Consider the following 22463-nt stretch of genomic DNA (forward strand, 5'->3'; position numbering starts at 1 on the left):
AATAGGAAAGAAAACTGATTCAAGACTATGATCCCCCTTGACTATGGTCTGAGACACTAAGGAGGCCCATCCTGTAGCTAAAGGAGCATTTGCCTATATATCTGTGAGCTCAGGACTCATGGTCCACCTGGGTCAGGCCTCTAGAAAAGTAGCAGTAGGAATAAGCCTGAATGAGTAGGAAGAGACTGAATCCCAAGACTTGCTCAATTCAGATGCCAAGCCATGTTGTAAGGGGGGCTGGAAGGAGGATTGTCAATGTGAAGGCCTTTTATTGAAAGAGAAGTAATCACACCAAAAAAGTCGCTACCCTTTGACTAATTCCCATGTCTCACCATTTTGCTTTTAAGCTGTTGTCTGATGTCTTTCCATCCTTAAAATTTTTGAAAAGATGCCCCCACTTTTGAGAATGAACTACTGTTGCCCCTACATAAACATACCAAGTAGCCTTTCATCTGATATAACAGCTCTGTGCCTGTTCAACGCAAAGAACCACCTTAGAAAGCCTCAGTAAGTCCTGCTTAGGTATGGAGGGCGAGGCCTTAGGCCAGCGGAACCGCAAAAGCCGGGCTGAGGCGGAAGGGAGGCCAGACGGAAGGCAGACTTCCCAAACTACGCCAGGTGCAAGACTTCCGCCCCGCAGAGACCTTGCCTCCACCCCCACCCTCGCCGTCAGCCCAGCTCTGGTTCTGCGCAGTCTCCTGGAATGATTTGCCGTCTCTATGGCAACCCAGTAGCTGGCGTCTGAAGATGGAGACCACTGAGTCTACCGAGGGATCACAGTCACGGTGAGAGGCACAGCTCTGGCTGCAGGCTTAAGGGGACAAGGAAGGTTAATAGACTCGCTTTGCTGCGCTTCTGACAACTTTGCCGCTTTCACTTTTTTTCAGATGTTTAGATGTACAGCCCAGCTGCGAAGGACTAGGGTCTATTTCGGATCCCTTTCCTTCTTGGGATGGCCGTCATAGGTCAGCCCTGGGAGCTGCAACCGCAGAAGCTTCAGCAGCTGCTGCAGCCACTGCAGCCGCCTCCACTATCAAAGCAGCTGCATTATCTACAAAGACCCCAGCGCCCTACTCTGAACGGAGCCTTCTCATGGAGCCCTCCTCTGAAAGTCTTCTTGGGGAGTGCTACACTGGACCCAGATTTACCCACAAGATAGGCCACGGGAGACTTGGCTTTGAGCCTGTCTCTGTTTCCCATATTGCTTCGAATCCCTATACTGCAAATGACCTTAGCTCTAGCCCTGGTCTTGGCTTCAGCTCTGGCGCTGGTCCTGGCTCCATTTCTGGTCCTGGCAGTGGCTCTGGTCAAGGTCCTGGCAACGGCTCTGGTCGAGGCACGGGTCCTGGTCCTGCCGCTGATTCTAGGCCTAGGCCAGGCTCTGGCCAGGGCCCTGGTTTCAGCTCCTCTGCTTCTTCAGGCTTCATAAAACCCAGGGCAGATCTGCTCCCTAATTATGCCTCCTGGAGTCACCACAGCCACTGGGAGCCTCAGAAACAACCCTGGAAATTTTTGAAAGTCTCAGAACCTGGTGCCCGAGGGCTGTGGAAGCCCCCTGAGGTTGAAGGGACAAGTAAGGTTCTCAATGAAACACTGCCACGGGGCCAGTGCCTTCTCTACAACTGGGAGGAGGAGGTATTAAGGTTTTTACCTGCTCCCTTTTCTTGAAGGCTGCCCCCAGTCGATGAGGGTGGGTACCAGAAAGGATATCATGGTCACTCAACTTGGGGCCCACAGAGAGCCACCAACCACCTGGATCAAGTCCCAAGCATGCAGGATGGCTCTGAGAGTTTCTTTTTCCGACATGGACACCGGGGACTGCTGACCCTGGAGCCACAGTCACCCATGTGCTCCAGCACCACCCAGAAAGATTCATACCAGCCCCCAGGAAACCACTCTCAGCCAATTCGAGGTATGAAACATGAGAGAATGAGCCAGAGTGAGTCTAGCAGAGAAGAAAGGGAGAGGAATGTCTGATGAGTGTAAAACGCAAAGCTCAGTTTTTCTTCCTTTTCCCCAATTTTTTTTCTTCTGGGCCTGTTTCTTAACCAGACTCCCCCACTCTGTCCATTCCCTGACCTCCCGCAGGGAAACGTGAAGCCATGCTGGAGATGTTCTTGCACCACCAGATCTGGTGAGAGGCTGGGTGCAGGGGAAAGGGGAGGGGGAGGACAAAAATCAGGGGAGAATGGCCTTGATGCCCCCCAGGCCAATGTAGTAAAGAGGTGCAGGCAGAGCAGGAACCCACAAGGAAGGACTCTGAGGTCGAGTCTGTGACACACCGCGACTATGGAAAGGAGCTGGTGCAATCAGGGCCTCCCGCCCCAACAAAGGTAAGAACCCATCCCACCCCACTTGTACAGCTGGGCCCTGACAGGCTGTGGGAAAGCAGCAGGCCCAGAGGTTGAGAGAGGGAGCTTCAGGCCAAGAGTTATTCAGTATCTCTCCCTCACAGCCTCACGACTACCCTAAGGAACAGCCTGAAACCTTCTGGCTACAGAGGGCACCACAGCTACCGGTGTGTGAGGGTGACCGGGTGTTGGGAGTGGGGGAAGAGGCTGTTCTGTCCCGGCTTGGAGGAGAGAGGGCTCTGTCCTCATTCTGGCACTCCTCCAGGGTGTCAGTAACATCAGGACTCTGGACACGCCATTCCGGAAGAACTGCAGCTTCTCAACACCAGTGCCTTTGTCTCTAGGGCAGCCCTTGCCCTATGAACCCGAGAATTATTCCCACCAATTGGGAAAAATATCTTCCCTTGGCTGTCAGGGAGGAGGGCAGGTGGTGGAGGGAGGGGTAGAACTACTCCTGTCTAAGGGTCGAGGAGGGAAGTAGATGTGGAATATGGAATCTCCTTCTGTCTGTACTGAAGAGATGGGGAGGAAGTGTACTTGGTGAAGGGGCTCTTTACATAAAAAGGGTTCTCTCTCATCCTGAGACTGCTCATTCAGTGATTCTGTGAGTTACCGTGTCCATACCCCATAACCTTTCCTTGGAGTTGCCCCTAACACAGATTATGTCACCATGACTGGTTTTGTTTGTTTTATATTTGGCCAAAATATTCTGGTTTAGATACAGATATTTACAGAAGGTAGGGAGGAAAGGAACCAGGCCAGAGAGGAACAGGTATATGTACAAGGCTGGGCTGCAAAGGGCAGCAACTTCCATATAAGTTGGGGGTTTTGTGCATGTTGGTTTCCATCTCATGTGACAATGTCCACTTCTGCTATGTGGAGAGATGATGGCCACTGCCCACCCGGGTACCAGCAGCAGGGGATTGTCTGACTTGGGAAGAAGTGGGGTTTACAGGAGCCCAGCAGGTCCTTTCTGCTCTCCTAGGAGCCAGTAAGTTCGCATCTTGCCTTTTCCCTGGAAGCAGAGAAGTAGAGATAATTCAGATTCTTCTATGTTATTCCTCATATCTCCCTCCCTTCCCCCCACAAACCCCGTGATTGTGTTCATCCTCCCATTCCATGACTCCCTCCCCATGGCCTGCCATCACCTTCATCTCCACATCCCCTCGAAGCTCTAGCTGGAAGCATCCTAGCTCATCCAGGGCATCCTTGGTGGTAGAGGAGACATGAATCTTAAGGGCTGGGGTGGGATAGGGGAAATGATGGAAAGAAGAATCAAAGAAAAGGCAACCGAAGAACTGGCAGGATCGGAGAGAGCTTTACCCAACCACCATCCCTCAGGAGGGTCTCAGTCTTCCCAGGGCACATGCACTAGAACCAAAATATGTCCAAGGATGGGGCAATCAGGAACTGTGGTCTCTCAGAATGAGATTTGGAGGAACTCTGAAAAGAAGAAAAGGCCAACACAGGTTGAGGCTGATGCTGGGGTTGAGGGCTAATGTCTCACCTTGACCATTAGACTCCATTCGGGAAGCAGTGTTCACTGTGTCTCCAAAAAGACAGTAGCGGGGCATCTTCAGGCCAACGACCCCAGCACAGACGGGCCCTGTGAGAAGAAATAGGTTGGGAGAGCCTGGGAAAAGTCGATATGAGGACAGGAGTGAGAGTCAGCCTTACCCGTGTGGACCCCTATGCGTAGCCTCAGCTGGTCATGGGGTCGGTGGCGGATGCGGAAGGAAGAAACCGCATCCAGTAATGCCAGGGCCATACGAGCAATTTCCGGGGCATGGCGCTGACCATTTCTGCCTGGGAGACCAGATACCACCATGTAGGCATCTCCAATCGTCTCTACCTGATTGAGAGGGGGATGAAAAGGTCACCTCTATCTGTATCAGTGGGGATGGGGAAGGGCAGAAGGAGACAAGCTGGGTACCACTGTGAGTCATCCTGACAGCCTGGGGGCCAGAACATTGACTAGAAAGTAAGTGCCATGGTCCTGAGAATCTGGGAGAAGGGGAGTCAAGGGAATCGGTAGGTAAATCCTCCTGCCCATCCCAGCACCTGGCGAATACTCTACAAATGTCTGCTGAATGGACACCGTGTCTGCAACAGGACATGGTCAAATAGGCTCTGCTGTCAGGAAATGGGAAGCAAGACAACAGGGCTGCCCTGAAGAGCACAGAAGCTGGTGGGGAGGTCAGCGAGGCCCTGTGAAATGAGCCTCAGACAGCCTGAAGTGTCAAAGGTAAGAAAGCAGGCACTTGGCTTCGTTAATTGTACTGAAGCTGTGTAAGAGAAGGTCCTTGTTTTTAGGAACTACACACTGACCTGTTTAGGGATAAAGGGGCACTGTGGGGCTTCCCTGGTGGCCTAGTGGTTAAGAATCTGCCTACCAATGCAGGGGACATGGGTTCGAGCCCTGGTGCGGGAAGATCCCACATGCCGGGAAGCAACTAAACCCGTGCGCCACAACTACTGAGCCTGTGCTCTAGAGCCCGCGAGCCACAACTACTGAAGCCCGCGTGCCTAGAGCCTGTGCTCCGCAGCAAGAGAAGCCACTGCAACGTGCACCACAACAAAGAGCAGCCCCCGCTCCCCACAACTAGAGAAAGCCCGCGTGCAACAAAGACCCAACGCAGCTAAAAATAAAATAAATAAATTTATTTCTTTTAAAAAGGGGGCACTGTGTCTGAAACTTACTTGCAAAAGGTTCAGAAAATAATATATGGAGACATAGATTTTTTTTAAATAAAGCAAATGGGGGAAAATATAAACAATTGGTGAATGCAAGTAAAGGGTTTATGGGAGTTCTTTGTTACAGTAATAACAGATGGCAGAGTAAGTCCAAAGGGAAGGGACAGGAGTGGGTAATAAATATTATCTGTACAATATTAGGCATTTTCCACAATAAATTTATTATTCCCATCATACAGATAAAATATCTGAGGCTCAGGGAGCTTCTGTTACTTGCCTAAGGCCACACGGTTGGTCACAAAGCCCGATCATTTTTACTCCCAAGCACAATAAAGCCTACCCTGTGCCAACTCAATGACTTCAACAAAAAGCTTCCACTCCATAGCTTGTCCCTCACCCCAATAAATCATTCTATACCCACATCCTGTATGATTCCTCCATGTCTGGAGTGGATGAAGAGAAGAGAAAAGATGACTAGGCTATGCCTATACCCCCAGGCAAAAAGTGGCAGACAGGGGCTAGATCTTGTGATGGTTCCGATTAGGCAAGCCTTAAGGATTCACAAGAGATTAGACGGGAATGTACAATTACAGTGCCAGAGCCTCATTTGTCTACAAAGGGTACTCTAGCACTAGGATGCTGGAGACCCAGGCAGGAAAACTGACCCTGGAGCAGGTAAGGCATGTGGGATTCGGGCAGACTGGGTTTTAAAAGAGTGTCAGTGTAAGGGCAGCCCCAGCTCTCACCTTGTAGACGTCAAAGTTGTCAATTATGGCATCAAAGCAGGTATACAGATCATTAAGAAGTGTCACCACCTAACAGGGATGGGAAAGTAGAGGCCTTAAGACTTTCCAACTTTCTAAGACTGTCCAACTAAGACTGTCCAACTTTCTAAGAATTCTTAACACACAAGCCATAACAAGATATGGAAACTACAGACCAAGCTAATCTTCCCTATTATCAAGGATCTCTATGCCCCAGTGAAGCTCCCGCAGGTCTCTACCCCACCCTCTGCCCCTCACCTGGCTCTCACCTGCATGGGGGTGCTCTCTGCTGACAAAGCTGTGAAGCCAACGATGTCACTGAAGTAGATGGTAACGCTGTCAAAGGCCTCGGCCTGTACGGTCTCTCCCCGTTTTAACTGCTCTGCCACTGAACTAGGAAGCAAAGGTACAGTTTGAGCCAAACTCAGAGAAAGAGGGTGGGAGGGCGAGAGAGAGGAAAGGAGTGTATGGCTGGAGCAGAGATGAGTTCTAACATGAAAGCTGAGCCTGGTGGAGGAGAAGGAAGGTGGCTGGGAAGACATTACAGTCCAGGGCAAGGTAAGGTGTACAGGTGGTGTGGGGTTGGAAGGGGATCCCTGGGGATGTGGGCTAAACGTCTCAAGTTGGGATTGTTCTACATACACTTGCTGGAGCAAAGGTCTGGTAGAGCAGCGTCCTAAGAAGAAGGGATGGGAAGCCAGGAAGAAGGCAGCACAACTCATTTGGAGACAGAATGAAAACACACGGTCTAGAGCCAGAATGGGCTCATGGTAGCAAGATGTAACAAAGCAGCATTCTAAGGGTTGGGAAGTGAGTTCTCAGGAGCTTGATTAGGCAGAAACCAACAGAAGAATACCACAGGAAAATTCAGGAAGGGGGACAGAAGTCTCACTGGGGTAGAATTTGGTAGAGCAGAGCCTCAGCCTTGCGTTTCTCCTCCAGGTAGGCCTGTGTGCGTTCCTCCACCAGCTTCTCCAGGTTGTTAGCATACTGCTCCATGCGCAATAGGAGGTTATCCAGAATGCTGGTGCCACCCTCCCTGGAAGGAGGCCAGGATAGGGTACCTGCTCCAGAATGCTCAAGACCCCCAGGGCTTTCTACCCAACCCACCCTCTCGGCCCCACCAACCCCACCTCACCCACTAAGACTGATGAGGCTTCTAGCCCCGGGGAGCTCCTGCACCATAGTGCCCTCTCACTTGTTAAAGCGGCGAATGAAGCCCTTAATCTGTCCAAAGTCTGGTCGCTCAGCTGCGTCCTGGGCCCAACACCGCTCCATCAGCAAAACCAGCTCTTCGTTCAGTTGGGTCCGGTCGATGCTCGGCCGGAAATAAGGCCGCTGACCATTTCGGACCTTCTGGACAATCTCTGAGGGTGATAAAGGGTTTGGATGAAGAACAGGTCCCCCACGTAGAGGAGGCTCTGGGTCGTAGATTGACTCTCACCTTTGGGGCTGAGGTCCAGGCCCTCCAAGTAGAAAGGACCACTGCGAAGGGCTATCTCCTGTAAGATGATCCCAAAGCTATAGACATCGGCCTTCTGCATGCCTGTGGTTGGCAAGGGGTTCCCACTGAGCAGTTCTGGGGCAGTCCACAGCTTCTCTGAAAAGAGGGAACAGGTGGCCAGGTCCTCAAAAAGGAAATCCCCAAGCCCACCTGGCCTCATTCCTATAATGCTCGCCGTATTACTGTCACTCCGTCTCCCTCTCCCACCCTCCGTAGGTGGAAATGATCAGGGCCGGGGGAGCAATGTAAAAGCAGGTTGTGGGGGAAGGCCTCACTGGCATAGAGGGCGTGGTTGTCATCAGGTTCAGCAGTTGATCGGAAGCTGGCCAGGCCATAGTCTGTGATTTTGAGCACAAAACGACTATCCACCACACAGTTGGAGGACTTGAGACTCCCATGGGATGCAATAATGCTGTTATGGAGAAAGGCCATGCCCTGCAGGATACAGATCAAGTCATGGGATTGGATCACATCTGGCTTGGGATACCCCCTCTCCGTGAGATGGACATTAGCTAGCTGTCTAAAGATCTTGGGACCATGGGCTTCCCTGGTGGCGCAGTGGTTGGGAGTCCGCCTGCCGATGCGGGGGACACGGGTTCGTGCCCCGGTCCGGGGAGATCCCACATGCCGTGGAGCGGCTGGGCCCGTGAGCCATGGCCGCTGAGCCTGCGCGTCCGGAGCCTGTGCTCCGCAACAGGAGAGGCCACAACAGTGAGAGGCCCGCGTACCGCAAAAAAAAAAAAAAAAAAAAAGATCTCGGGACCATAAAAACAATAAGCTAATTTCGGAATGCATCCTTTGTACAGTTTCCACCCCAGGAAGCAGGCAAAATAGGAGAGTCGTCTCTTCCTGGTACCTTAAGCAGTATATCGGCACCCAAGCACCGGGGATAGGAGACATGCTTAAGAGGAAGGACAAGGGGAGCTATCAGTTATCACCCTGGAAAGGGCGGTCTGTCTTCTGAGTAATGAAGGGATCAGAACTCTGAGGGTGAACTCCAAGAATACAACACCCATGGTGGCCTCAAATGCTTGGCCACTACTCAGGAAGACATGGCTTGAGATCCAGGTATCAAGAGTACCTGGATGCACCAAGGAAGACCAGCCAGTTGTAAACTTTAACATACAACCATGTATAGGCAGGCAAGTCGAGATAGAGGAGGAAAGCCATCTACTACAGGGGATGTCGGGCCAGACAGAAAGTGGAGAAAATAGTAAATTAGAAAAACCTGGGAAATGGACACAGGTAGGAGGTAGCTACCAAGCCAATGCAGAAGCCTGAAACTTCTGGCCCCCCTGGGGCCAGAGAGGAGAGAAAGGTTGCCTGTGAGGGACTCTAAGGCAGGTCCTAAGAAGGCAGAGTGGTGCTTCCCCTGGGAAGTCAGTTCAGGTGGAACCGAAAAAGGATACGGTGTCCTGTATGCTAACCTCCTTTAAATGTTTAGCTCTGGGCTTAAACAACTCAAAACTCTAGTCTCTGTGAACTCTTCCTTTTTATTCGTTTCATCTTGATATCAACAAACCTTTGGGAATCTCCAAACTCGTGAATACAGATGTTAGGCTTCTGGCTTTGTTCTCAATCACCTTTCCATCAAGTCACTGTTCTCTCAAGAGTCATGTTTTTCTTACATTTATCATCACACCTCCAGCTGAGCACCACATCAACTTTACCTAATATTTTATCTCTGACTTGATGGCAAACTTTAACACACACACACAAAATTTTTTAAATAACCTCTTGAAAACTATGCAGAGAAACCGAAGCCAGCTCCAGGTGTGGTACAGGTGATCCACTAGGCTAGCTCACTGGCTAGGGGACTTGCTTCTAAACACCTGTCCCACCTGTGCAAGATTCAAATTTATGCCTTCACAAATCCATAGACCTCTGGGTCACTTGAAAATAGCTGAAACCTAGTATATTAGAAGATACCAAACATTTAGTATAATTTTCCTTGGCTTCTCTTAGTTTTACTAATAAGTGTTCATTTCGAATTTCAGTTTTTCTGAACAAAAGAGCAGATACGTGAAATATTGGTTAGAGAGTAAATGATGAGGAAAAAAAATAGAAGATAAATGTTTGGAGACCCCATTAATTTTTCCCTGCTAAGAGATTTTAATATAAACTCTTGGAGGAAAAAGAAAAGATGATGGAGAGAGATTTGAGATATTTGAGATCTGAGATTTGAGCTAGGGCAGGAAGACAAAAGTTCTCTACAAGTACAGGACTCTTCGTGGCAGACAAAACTTATTCCCCCCAATTAAAAGCCCCAAATCCATTGTTTACCCATTATTACCCAACCTTAAGAATAAGGGGAAATGGAGAGAGGGAATTTTTAGACTAGGAAGAGAAATCATAAGCAAAGATAGAAAGAGGGAGGCATTTTAAAGTGGATGAACTCAAGGAGGAGTGGGGAAGACTCACCTTAACAAGGTCATTAATGAGTGAGTAACGAAACATCCAATCCAAGTTGATGCTATCATTTTCCAGAATATCCTGGTAAGTGACATGGAATAGATTATGTGACTTTCCTAGCCCCACTATTACCTGCACAGTCAGTGTAACTTTGGGCCTATCTCCCCTGCCCCTATAATCCCCACCTATATCCCTCACCTGTAAACTCCCACGAGGACAATACTCGGTGACGATGCAAATGTTGGGAGGGTCTATGCAGGCGCCAATGAAGCGAGTGAGATGGTTGAACTGAACATCTCTCATCTAGGAAAAAAAAAAAAGGAAGAAAAAGAGAACTGAAAGAGCTAAAAATTAGATACAGAAATCTACCACTACATGAGAGGACCTTTCTCTTAATTGTCCTTACAATTTGAAATCATTTATAAATAAACCCATTGCCCTCCTAGCCAATTTTACTGTTCCCTAGTCCTCCCCTTCCCCTTCCCCTTCCCCATTCTTATTTACCCCTGGCCCTCAACCCATACACCACGACTTACATGTTTGAGTTCAAACAGAACCTGCCGGGTCAGCTCAATGCGCTTCTTATTCACATGTTTGATGGCAACAACATTCCCCTGATGGTGGGAGTGAAAGGGGAAGAGGGACATTAATATCAGAATGGGTCTCTGGGTGCTGGGAAAGACTGGAGAACTGTGGGAGCATCCAGGAGATCAGCTGGACAGAGAGGAGGGTTATGAGGAGCAGAGGGTCACGGGAAGAGGTGACAGATGTGGATGAGACAGAATGAAATGGTGGGGACCAGAACAAGTGGACGACTGTTCACCTTGAAGTGACCGGTGTTGGCAAAGATCTGGTATTTCCCATGGGCTGTCATGAGCGAGCCGTAACTGGATCCCCGCTGGGGCCAAGGGCAACATGGAGGCGGAAGGATGAAAGGAACATTAGATGGTGGTGGTAGTGCAGGTGCTATCATTACAGGCTGATGTGCTGGGAATGGTCCAGGGTACGAAAGGACAGGCACTCAGAGGGAAGCAGAGGGACAGCTGAGACGAGGGCTCACCAGCGACAGTGTGAGGCGACTGCCTGCACCTTTATGGTATCGCTCTGAATTGCCAAATTGCAGCTCCTCCCAGCGAATGCGCCACAACATGCTAGCCAGCTCTTTCTCCAGCATCAGTTTTCTGTAAGGACTGCACACCTCAGTTGACTGGCAAGCCCAATCCTACCACCCCAGAAGCCAACAGCAGGGTTGCAGAGACTTCCCGGCAGCTCCTGAAGCTGCGGTTGTCACACCCCAGACACAGGACTGAGAGAGAGGGATGCATTCCCTCCCCCGTGTTCTAGGGGCCTCCTGGCCTCAGACTGAAGGCTGTGTGGAAATGGGAGGGAGGGAGTAGGTCAGCGGAAAGCGCAGAACTCACCGGAAAATGAGGAAGCTGGAAACGCCAAACATGATGAAGGTGATTCCTGTGCCCAGCGCCACGATTGCCAGAGTGGAAAGTGGGGCTGAAGGGAGAGGGGGCCCTGAGAAAGACTGTGTGTGGTGCTGTGAACGGGGAGGGGGGATGCTCTTAGGTGCAGGGAGCAGACAGATCTCGAGAGGTAAAGAAGCAGGCAGGGGGCATAGGAGAACAGGTGATATAGAGCTAAGGGTGGGGGAGCCCGTGAGGAGGAGGTAAAAGAATGGAAAGTCAAGGGAGGAAGGATTGCTCCCAGTCCCTGCACACACCCACTTTTATCACAGGATGGGTCGTCCAAGTCAAAGGCACAGGGGGGATTGTCCAAGGGGGGGGCCCCCTTCACCCAGGGGATGGGCCGTCCTGTCCACCAAATCTGCTTTTCGGCTCCCGAGTAGTGGGCTGCAGGCTGTGAGGAAGGAGAAAACAGGGCCCACAGGCCTGCTCCCACCAGCCTCCCCCACCCAAACCCAGCTACTTGGGTGCTTTTCTCCCCATCCTACCGCCCACCCACCAAGCAGCTCCAGCAGAGGAAATAAGTCCCTGCCTCTAGAACCTGTGATTCTGCCCCCGTTGACCCCCTGAAAGCTGGGTTTGCAGGCCCCCCACTCTCCTCCCTGCCTCATCCCCCATCACCTGAAAGTCCCCAGAATCCAGGTCTCCCATGGCCCACAGGACAAAATCAGTCTCCCGGTCATTGTTCTTGTCCATAACAACCAGTCCAGTTACACCTAAGACAGAAAGGAGTACCCCTTACTTTGAGATCTACCCTAGGCCCCTCTCCTATCCTCCCAATCCCTCCAGTCACCTCACAGTCTGTCCCTGCCCCCATTCTTAATATGTGTCCACCTCTGCCATGTTCTCTGACCCCTACTAACTCTCCCTCCTGCCCCTGGTGTCTGTGTTTTCTTCTGCCCACTCCACTCCTGAGCGTGACAGCGGCACTCTGGCCTCCAACTGACCCTCTCCATTACCATGGTATCTTCTTCCTTGCATCTTCTCGACAATTCGAAGTCCATCTTCCCGGGTGCCTCCTTCCTGTATTGTCTCATTCAGGACTTCAGCATATAGCAGGATCCCATCGTAGAAGCAGCCAGCAATGAGGTTCATCTGGGGGTGGTAACTTCAGCAGTGCTCTCCAAAGGTCCTGCCAGGCCCCTTCCCCAGCCCCCTTTTCCATCTCTGGGGTCTCCTTCTACCTCTCCTCGCTCTGGTTTGCTTTCTTCCCTCCTCTCATTCCTAAGGTGCCATCCCTACCTCACTGAACACTAAGGCAGAAGAGAAAATCCTGAATGGAAGTGGACAGCCCCCAAAGTAGGGCTGGCTCCATGGCCAAGGCTTGATTCTGAGTTAGGGAGAAGAGGCTTTCCTCAAAGCCTGGACTGATTCTCGGGGAAAGAGAGATCTACTTACGAGGGAAGGGGCCAGCTCCACACCAAAATCTTCCCGAGCTCTTATCAGAAGACGATTCTGGAATTCCTGATACTCAGGATTCGGGGGTTCTCGGTATGTGATGACCAATACCATCTGTACGAACAGCACATGGGAGAGTAGAAATGATTCAAGATGGGCATTAGGGGAAGAGAGGAAGCAGGACAGGGAAACTTGCTGAAATATACATGATATAAAATGTACATGGGTGACTCTGAAGGCCGAGAGGATACTAAACTCGTGTGTGTGTGTGTGTGTGTGTGTGTGTGTGTGTGTGTGTGTGTGTGTATGTTTAATACTCTGGGGACAGCAGGTGGCACACCTCCATACAAGATAGATAGATAGGATGGTTCTGGGAAGGTGGAGACTGGGAAATACATGAAGTCAACTCCATCCCCCAAACTGGGCTCCTCATCGTCCTGAAGCCCCTACTACCACCCAGGCCTCCCAGCAGGGCTGCCATAACACTCACAGCTCCTCTGTCCCATCCTTTCTGGGCACCTGTTTACTGGCAAGGACAACACTGAGCAACAGCTCCTCTCCCTGGTGTTAATTACTGCTAATGTTCTCAGTAAAATGTTTACATTTTCATTTGGGCCACTTGAGCACAGTGCCTCCACCCAGTGAATTAGAGATTTCAGGTCCTATGACAACTGGGGGAAATCCTTTGAGAGAGTGATTCCATCTGTAAAAAGCCATGAGCCGGCTCCTTTAATGTGCATGGAACACCCACCATATGCAGTCCTGCATACTGGCATAGTCCCACACATCATGAGTCACAAGGAAAACACACAGTCACACGCCCACACACATCTCATAGATAAGCCAGTGGCACACATGGTCTCAGTCATGCACACTTCTCATTGGCCACAGTCAGCATGTCTCTGTCTTTCACTGGGATGCCTGCCTGGCTCCCACTGGCCCACTGGCCTCACACACTTCCCGCTTCTTGGCCTCTGCCTCCACCTCAGGCCTCCACAATCACTGAGACCAGCCTCTGCCTTCGTCAGGGAACTGGCACTGCAACTTTGGGGAAAGACTTCAGATCAATATATTTTGTGAAACGTGACTTTGTGAAATGAGAGATTAAAACTAGTCATTTTGGGACTTCCCTGGTGGCGCAGTGGTTAGGAATCCACCTGCCAAGGCGGATCCACCTGCCAGGTTCGATCCCTGGTCGGGGAAGATCCTACGTGCCGCAGAGCAACTAAGCCTGTGTGCCACAACTACTGAGCCTGTGCTCTAGATCCCGCGAGCCACAACTACTGAGCCCGTGTGCCACAACTACTGAAGCCCATGCGCCTAGAGCCCGTGCTTCACAACAAGAGAAGCCACCACGATGAGAAACCTGCGCACCGCAACGAGGAGTAGCGCCCCCTCGCCACAACTACAGAAAGCTCATGTGCAGCAACGAAGGCCCAACGCAACCAAAAAATAAATATAATAAATAAAATTGATTCTTTAAAAAATAAAACTAGCCGTTTCTACCAGTTGTGTTAATTCCTGTCATAGAAAGTACCATAGAGATACTAGATATATCACTTATTACCCATTATAGATCAATTCATTCCAGGTAGGAAATAATGAAGTCAGTTTCTAATACACATTGATTATATTAGACTGGAGTCTACTTCATGATGTAATTATTCTTACTGGAGCGTTTGGATGCTTGATCACACACTGCTAATACTCTCCCACTGTCAGGCAGAATTAAAAAGGAGAGGGAGACTGAGGGTGGGGCTGGAAGGGTTCGTTCAGTAACACCTATTCAAAGAATAAAAGAAAAATAGAAGGGTAGGATACGGTTGACAAAAAATGTAAAAAGTTAGTTAAAAAACTTGAAAAGATCAGGCTTCACACAATGTCTATTTCATTATAAAGGTTGATAATAGGTTTTCAATGCTTTTTAAAAAGTAATTGCCTAGGTTTTTTCTTTGCTAGACTAGCAGTTCTCAATCTTTTTGCTCTCATGACACCTTTACGCTACTAGAAATTATTGAGGACCCCAAGGAGCTTTTGTTTGTTTGGATTACATCTATCAATATTTACCATATTAGAAATTAAAACTGACAAAGTTTTAAAACACAAGAATACACAAGCACACCTCCTATAACTGCCAGAATGATGACATCATCACACGTCACATAACCTCTGGAAAACTCCACTGTACAATCATGGAAGAATGAGAGTGACGGAGGCAAATAACACCTTAGTATTATTTTTAAACTAGTTTTGCCCTCATCGTCCCCCTAAAAAAGGATTCCAGGGGCCCCCAGGATCCCAAGACCACACTTTGAGAACTGCTATGCTCGACTCTGTTTTGCTGTGGTTACCAGCTACTAAAAAAAAGAGAGAGAAGCAGAAGAACTTCCAAAGAATTTCTGTTCTTGCTCAGGGGCTAGAGAGAAGGTAAAGGTAGGTAACTGTGTCCCGTTGCACAGGGGACCCCAGGCGGAAAAAAAAAAAAAAAAAAAGCAAAGGCTGCCAAAATGGGTACAGCGGTGGGTGGAAGCCAGGAGGGCACCCGGGAAATGTGCAAGGACAGCAGATGCCTGGCTCTGCCTGTGGGCCCACCCACACCCAGACCCACTCTGGCTGCCGCAGGAGGCGCTGTTAACAGTGGCCTACATTAACAGAATGGTCTCCACGAGAGACGCTGCCTTCCACGGCCCTTGGTTTACTGCTTACTTCCATTCTAGCCGCTGGTGTCCCCCATCTGTACCCCAGTCCCATGCTGGTCACCTAGTTTGTGGCTTCTCCCTGGGTTTCTGACCCTGTAGAATGTCCTCAAATGTCCAGACAGAGCCTCCAGATCCTTAGAGCCTAGTCATTTGGTTAGTGCCACCGTATCTACGTATTCTTCCCTTTCCTGGTTGATCATCTTGGTTTACAGTACCTGCCAGCTCTACACCTGTCTAAATGAATTCCTAACCCCATCCCCCCTCTTCCCAACACACATGTTGATTCAATTCAACAAACGTGCTAGGCACACGGAATACAAAGACAAGCATGGTCCCCGCCCTCAAGTGGCTACGGCTCAATGAGGGAGAAAAATCATAGCAACATATTTAATTTGAGAGTCCTCTCCCCCAATAGCTAGTATCCAGCATGAGCTGGGACCCCTTCCTTGGGCATGACACCCTCCTGGAAAGGCTGTGGGCATCTATATCAGTGATTCCTCACCTCTGCCGCCACCTTTTCCAGGCTGGCCTGCTCTGGGACCCCAGCGGGCCAGGTATCTCTGGGGTGTGGGCTCTCTGCTCTTTCACCCTTGTCTGGAGCTGACCACACCACTTCCCTTTGATTTCCCCCTCAGCATATTCTTGACTGCCCCTTCTCTTATATCGTAGCAAAACCTCCCTCCTTGTTTTTCTGTCTGAATAATGCCTACAGTGAGTGGGAGAGCTGAGAATTAATTTACAGCTCACCCTGGAAAAACTTGGGTTTGAACTGCACGGGTCCACTGATATGCAGATTTTTTTCAATAAACGCAGACCATGGTACTACATGATCTACACTTGGTTGAATCCACCGATGTGGATGGAACCTCCAAGAGGGAAGCCTGACTGTAAAGTTATACTCAGATTTTCGATTGCATGGAGGGTGGGTGCCCCTAACCCCCACAGTGTTCAAGAGTCAACTGTATGTAACTAATTGTTAGCAGACTAGATCCCTCCTCCTCCTCCCCTAAGTGCTGGGGCCCCTTGGCTGGTAGGAATTCTCCCACAAGAAGAGAGGTGTTCCCTCCACAAAGAGAGTATGGCCCAGAAGCCTGTGGAGTCTTCCCATCTGGGAGGGTTAGAGAGACCCTCCTTGACCACACTAGCTAAAGCACAACCCCCCTGATACTCTCCTCTCATACCACGCTATGCTTTTTTTCTCTTTTTAAGTAACACATCACAGTTTGTTCTATGTTTGTATCTACTGCTTGTTTGTGTCTGTCTGTTCTACTGAATGTAGGCTCCAAAAGGCAGGGACATCTGTTATGTTCTCTGCTGTATACTAGCACCTCGCACAGTGACTAGGACATAACAGGTGCTAACTAAGTAAACACTAACAGAATGAGTCAGTCTTCAGATGAATCAGACATTGACTGAATAATGTTGTAAGTTCTAGAGGAGTTAGAGATAGGCACAAGAGTGGGAAATTCAGTCCAACCTGAGGATTCAGGGATTGTTTCCTAGAAGGGAAAATAACTGATTTGAGTATTATAGAATACACAAGCATTATCCAGACACACAAAGGTGAGAAGGTCGTTTTAGGCAAAAGTTCAGCAGCAACAAAACCTGTCCTGCCACTGCCCGTGTTCAAGTGTGACGGTCACAGACTTATACTGAGGCATGCAAACAGATATGTCATTCACAGTCAGACACTACCGAATATATAATCACAGCCACATAAAACCTTACTCATTGGAGAAGGTGGCCACCCAAGTCCAGCCCTTATACACATCTACTTAGAGTCAAAGAATCTCAGGGTTGAAAAGACCTGAAGGTTATCCTATACGCCACCTCAAATTCTTTTTGGGATAAGAAGGGGGTATGCATAAATAAGTTTTAAAAAGTACTTATATACATAAGTAAGTGAAAAATTGGTGGGAGAATCGGGGAGCAATTCATGGGTATGATTTTGAGAGGGAGAGATTTGGGGTAAGGGGAGGAAGACCACTGTGGACAAAAGCAGCAAAGAGCCCAAAGGCAGTGGGGCAGGGAGGCCCGAGGTAGCAGGTCTGAGCGAGGTCTAGCCGGCTGGAGTACTCAGCAGTACTGGGAGGTAAGATTTTAAAAGTGGGTCGAGGACTGTATAAAATCTTAAATGTCATGATAAGGAGTCAGGACTTTATTCTGTAGGAAATAAGTCATTGAAAGTTTTGAGCAGAGAAGTGAAGTGAAGACAGTCATGTCAATTTTCCCTACAAACTGCTTCTCATATCCATCTCTTTTCATTCCTGCTATCATCACCATAGTTCAAGCCCATACCTCCATACCGCATTCTAACCTATTGCAGGTGGCCTCACTGTCTCCTCCTCTTCTAATCCAACCTGAGTTCTGTCAGTATATTTCTCATCACAAAAAAACCTCAAAGACCCCACCATTCAAGTCCAAACGCCTCAGTCTTAGGTTCAGAGCTCTCCTTAATCTGAATCTACCTCTGCAGCATTATTTCCTATAATGTGCTCCAAGTGAACCATTCTTTCTTGTCAGGTCAGTATCTTCTTGGATCCCCAAACATGTCCATTCCCATCTTTTTTTCTTTGCTCCAGCTGCCTGCATCCTCTCTCCCACTCTGACTAGGAATATGACATCTATCTTTAAAGTCACCATAGAGTCTTGCTTCCTTTATAACAGCTTCCCCTAAACCCAGCCCACAGTGACTCTCTCCTCTGAACCACTCAAGTTCTTGGTGTCTGTTCCAGGACACATCATCACATCCTTTCTTGTACTTGTATCTAACTGCACCACCATCATGCCTCGCCTCTCCAGAAAGGGTGGAAGCCCTCCCAGGGGCGGGGTCTAGATCTTTTCCTGAACTTCCCACCCCCCCCCCCCGACCCCACGGTATATGTACCATTGGTACTTAGGAAGAGTCAGTGTTCCAGGATCTTGGGAGGTAGCCTTGGAAGACACACTGAGAAAGAGCCACAAAGGTGAGACTAGACTTGGAAAGCCTCCGTCCATTTAATCCCTGTGGTTCACAATTCTTGCCCTGTTGCTAGGGTTTCTGTGGGGTCTTGTGACAGACAGAGAATTCCCAAAAAAGCTCCTCTCCCTGCTCCCTTCAAGTTTGGCTCAAATGATACCTGAAAAGCTTCTCTGAGGGCCTCGGCCTGTTCCCAGGTGCGATTGTCCTGCCAGGGCCGGCCTGTGGAGCGCGTGGGGCCCGCACGGAGACTCTCCCCAAAGACATCCAGGTAAAAGAAGACATAATCTCCGTTGGTCAGGTTCTCCCTCTGGGCCTGAAGCAGGATCTCATGCAGCATCTCCAGAGGGCCGCAGATATACACAACTGGGAGCAGGTACGTGACAGAGGGGCACTCTGAGAAAGCATCCAGGACCCTAGACAGCCCCCTCTCTGACCATCTGCATTCCCATCTTTAGCGAGGAAGAGAGGCCCTAATCTATCAACCACCCAGCAGATGTTCCCCATCCCTCCCCCCTTGGAGTCTATGTCATAAGTACCCTGGGACCGTATGGACCATCTGGCAGAAGTCAGAGCCTGACTCCAGACCCCAGAGGAAGGGAGCTATCCTTCAAGCCCCTCCTCTTCCCAGAGCCCTGCCTGCTGCTCCCCACCAGCCCTCCTCACTCCCCCACTCTGCCCTGTCTTTCCCTGAGCTCAAAGGCACTGACTGCTCAGAACTTCTCTCAGTGGGAGCTCTACCTGTCTTTCCCAACCTAATCAGCTGCACCGCAAAGCCCATTTATGGAGTCTTCACGCTTTTTATGCCACCAAGGGGTACTGGCGGCCCAGTCTGAGAAGTCTCTGCTCACAGACAGGCACACATTTTGGAGTGACCATCAACCACACTCACTACTCCAGGGAACTCACACTGCTCCCCAAATTCAACTTCCCCCAATCCCACACTCTCCCCGACACAAGCTTCTCCCCTCAGGCCATCTTACTCCTTGTTCACATCTGTCTGTGACATCCACAAGCCCCCCAACATAACGCCTTAGCCCCTCCCAGGGGCTCCATCCACACGTGTTTCTTGATCCCAACCACCACATTCGGCTCCTCCATGGCTATCTCCATCTACAGCTTCCCAGTGCTCAGCTCCAGGGACACAGCGACCCTCCTCCCCTGACCCTAAGTAGCCCGGGCCACACTCACTGCGCCCGTTGGCCCGGATGAAGTGGGTGGCCTGCTCAGGGCCCCCCGGCTCACGGGCATACACCTGGTGCTGCACACTGAGGTTGCTGCCCTGCAGGGCCTCAAAGACGCCCTCGATGGTGAAGTAGTGAGGCCGGTCATCTGTGCGAGCATCCAGATACAGCAAGGCAGCACGGGCAGTCCAATTGAAGTGCCCATGTAGCGTCACTACAAACTCACCCAGCTTGGGAGCAGAGGGACCAGTGCGCACCAGGGTACGATAATGCTCATTCTTAGCCGCAAAACCAGAGGCCACAGCACCCGCAGTCAGCAGGGGAAGGCGCCAATGTGAGGCAAAGCGGGCCACAGAGGCAGCGGGGTACACGCAACCGGGGCCCAACAGAAGGTCGGGATCGTGGTAGAGCTTGAGGTCCACAGCGCGCAGCGGGGCCAGGTACTCAGAGCAGGCGCCATCTAGTTCAGAGCTGACGAACCGTAGGTCCACGGGCAGCGCCCGGCCCAGCGCCTCCACAGCGAGTGCCACAGCGGGACCCACCCGTGGCCAGGCCCAGGCATAGCTCAGGTTGTGTTCTGGCAGCACCACCGCCAGCGTCAGGTTCCGCGCCCCCGGAGGACGCACCCCACCTGCCAGGGCCGCCACCACCAGCAGGAGTGATGGCAGTGCCATGGGGAGGAAGCAGCGGCCCCACCCCCCCCAGAACCTGGGGCCACTCTGGCCTACGGGGGAGCCACAAGCACCGCCCAGCCTGGAACCTGGGGAAGGCCGCCAGGGAGAGAAGTGAGGATAAGCTAGGTAGGCTGGGATACAGAAAGTGGCAGGAATCGGGGAGGAGGAGATGGGAGGAAGCCCCGGGGAGTGGGTCCACCAGCCTAGGGCAGGGACGGAGGAGGGCCAAGAGTAGGGTGGCAGGAGGAGGCAGGGACCAAGGGGGCCTGTGACTGGGATGGGGAGAGCGAGAGGTGAATTCGTCTGATGAATCTAAAGCTGAGAAGGAAAAGGGGATCCGAGACTGGGATGGGGTGGAGGGGGGGGGTTGGCTGGTACAAAGAGAAGGCCTGGGGGGACCTCACCGCTGAAAGGGCTAGGAGGGCAGAGAGCTGCGAAAGGAAGGACCAAGGGGATAAGGTGGGAGGGGGCCGGCGCGGCGGAAGGACTGGGACCATGGGCAGGCGGGCAGCGAAGCGAGGCCTGGGCCGGAGGAGAAGGAAAGGCAGGGGTAAATCTCCCTGTGAAGGCTTCTCCCGAAGCTCCTGCTTGGACTAACGGGCCCAGGGCGCTGGTCCCATCCGGAGCTGCGGCGGCCCCGCCCGTGTCCCCGCTCCTCTCTGCTCCGCTTCTCCTGGGTCCGGGCGGCCGGCGCTGCCCCGCGCTTCCTCCCGCCCCCCGCCTGGGCCCCCGGGCGCGCCGCTCGTCCAGGTCAGGTTGCCGCGGCCCGGCCGTCTCCGCTCGCTGCGCCGGCGGCTGCAGAGTGTGACTCCCCGGGCAGGCCGCCCGCCCCCGCCCCCGCCCCGCGCCTTCCCCGCCCCCTCCCCGCGGCCCCTCCTCCTCCCCCGCCCGGCCCCACCCTCCGGCGCCTGCTGTCTTCCCCCCTCCCGACTCCCCACTCCCACCCGGGCGCCCGGGGACCTCCCAGGTCTCCAACCCACCCGGCGACAGCCCGGGGGCTCCGCGCAAGGGCCTCTCAGGCCGGCGAGGTCCCGGGCGTCCCCTCACTTTAAGGCCTACCCCGTCTCCCCCAGGCCCCTGGGCCACCCCGCCGCGCGCTCTCCATCTCACACACTCCCACGAGCCCAGGGCCTCCCTACCCACCCCTCGCGTATCCCGCTCTTCTTAGGGTCTCCCTTCTTAACTCCCCTGAGTCCCTCAAACACTCCAGCCTCCAGGAAACAGTCAGGGATCCCCACATATTCGGTATCCTCACTTGTCCTCCACCTAGTAAACGATAGCACCCCTCTCATTGACGGGAACCTCTCCCTCCTTCACCAGTAAGACATGCCTGCTCCCTGGAAGATAAGCCCCTCCGGGACCAAGGCGCTCCGGTGACCGATTTTTCCTGAGTCCTTACGAAGTCCATGAGTCTCCTTCTTCCTTAGGACTCAACCCTCCAATCTCCCTCTTCCTGTCCCCACGACCCCAATGTGCCCTCCCGTGTCCTCAGAGGCCACCATAGCCCACTGGGCTCCCGCCACACCATCTGCTCCAGGGTGGGAGCCCAGAGCAGCCTCTTCTCTCTTTTGTCTTCCTGCACAGCCTGGGCTTGCACCTGATAAAGGCTCAGAGACTGATTACGCAAAACGTTTCCCCAGTAGTGGAAGCCCATTGTGCCCCCCTTGGGTTCCACCCCACTCCCAAGCTTCCATCCTAGAAGGCTCACCCCAGACACCCCATATCTGGAGTGCTGATCTGATCCTGAGGAACAGCTTGTGAGGGATGATATCATGGTTGCTGGGAGGGGCTGCATGGGACCTTAGGGAGTTTTCCTCAAATTGTCATAAAGGAGATGCACATAAACCCATGCTCCTCTCCCTGCCAAGAGCCACAGTTTGTCTCCTGCTTCAAGCCACTTCTCCAGAAATCAGAGTGCCAAGAAGCTGAGAAAGCTGGAGTAGAGGGAGGAGGGTGGGCGGGCAGGGAGTGGAGGGGCGTAATTTCTCTGAGATGAAGGCGACACCTAGTGGTTTTGGGGGGAAACTAAGGACAATGCCATTTTATTCTTAGGTAGGATACTTTATTGAACACTGGCTGCCTTGCACAAGCTATGGGGGTGAATACAAAAAGCTGAATGATAGACTTACCTTTGAGGAGCATACAATTGGAATCCCTGGGCACAGAGGCCAAAGGCAAGCCCCCCAACAACGTCTCTTGCCCTCAACCTGGTAGAAATGAAAACCTTAGGGCAGCTCTTTCTTTAACACAGATGGATTAACTCCAGTTCCAGCTCCTGACACTGTTAGTGTAAAGAAATTTCGTCCTGTCTGAGCAAGGAAAAGAAGGATATAGACCAGTCAAAAGGGTGAT

General features: G+C 51.5%; 2 protein-coding genes across 8 annotated transcripts; one reads left to right on the top strand and one right to left on the bottom strand.

The window, feature by feature from the left end:
* The first annotated feature begins 77 nt into the window (after nucleotides 1–77).
* SPAG8 (sperm associated antigen 8) lies at nucleotides 78–2928 on the top strand. The gene is given in 8 exon segments (XM_027105545.1): nucleotides 78–785; nucleotides 888–1635; nucleotides 1738–1912; nucleotides 2089–2134; nucleotides 2219–2333; nucleotides 2456–2518; nucleotides 2617–2770; nucleotides 2773–2928. Coding segments are annotated over 8 exon segments (1380 nt in total). The 5' UTR covers nucleotides 78–747; the 3' UTR covers nucleotides 2814–2928.
* Nucleotides 2929–3017: 89 nt separating this feature from the next.
* Nucleotides 3018–20908, bottom strand: NPR2 (natriuretic peptide receptor 2). 7 transcript variants are annotated; one of them, XM_027105539.1, is made up of 22 exons: nucleotides 19445–20906; nucleotides 18414–18619; nucleotides 12596–12709; nucleotides 12157–12292; nucleotides 11819–11913; nucleotides 11459–11591; nucleotides 11147–11231; nucleotides 10786–10906; nucleotides 10549–10623; nucleotides 10262–10339; nucleotides 9924–10028; nucleotides 9735–9806; nucleotides 7589–7748; nucleotides 7254–7409; nucleotides 7008–7176; nucleotides 6702–6848; nucleotides 6079–6202; nucleotides 5792–5860; nucleotides 4029–4203; nucleotides 3859–3957; nucleotides 3500–3591; nucleotides 3018–3366 (listed from the first exon to the last, which is right to left on the bottom strand). In XM_027105539.1, the coding sequence occupies exons 1-22, from the start codon at nucleotides 20109–20111 to the stop codon at nucleotides 3301–3303; spliced, it is 3144 nt and encodes a 1047-aa protein (XP_026961340.1). In that variant the 5' UTR covers nucleotides 20112–20906; the 3' UTR covers nucleotides 3018–3300. The 7 variants fall into 7 exon arrangements, with proteins under 7 accessions (XP_026961340.1, XP_026961339.1, XP_026961337.1 ...); XM_027105538.1 differs by having other exon boundaries at nucleotides 3027–3366; nucleotides 10786–10915; XM_027105536.1 differs by lacking the exon at nucleotides 3018–3366 and having other exon boundaries at nucleotides 3373–3591; nucleotides 10786–10915; nucleotides 19445–20908.
* Between the last annotated feature and the right edge of the window lie 1555 nt (nucleotides 20909–22463).

The sequence above is a fragment of the Aethalodelphis obliquidens genome, unplaced genomic scaffold, assembly GCF_003676395.1.
Source record: "Aethalodelphis obliquidens isolate GAN/ISIS:26980383/991018 unplaced genomic scaffold, ASM367639v1 scaffold7, whole genome shotgun sequence".
Classification (NCBI taxonomy): domain Eukaryota; kingdom Metazoa; phylum Chordata; class Mammalia; order Artiodactyla; family Delphinidae; genus Aethalodelphis; species Aethalodelphis obliquidens.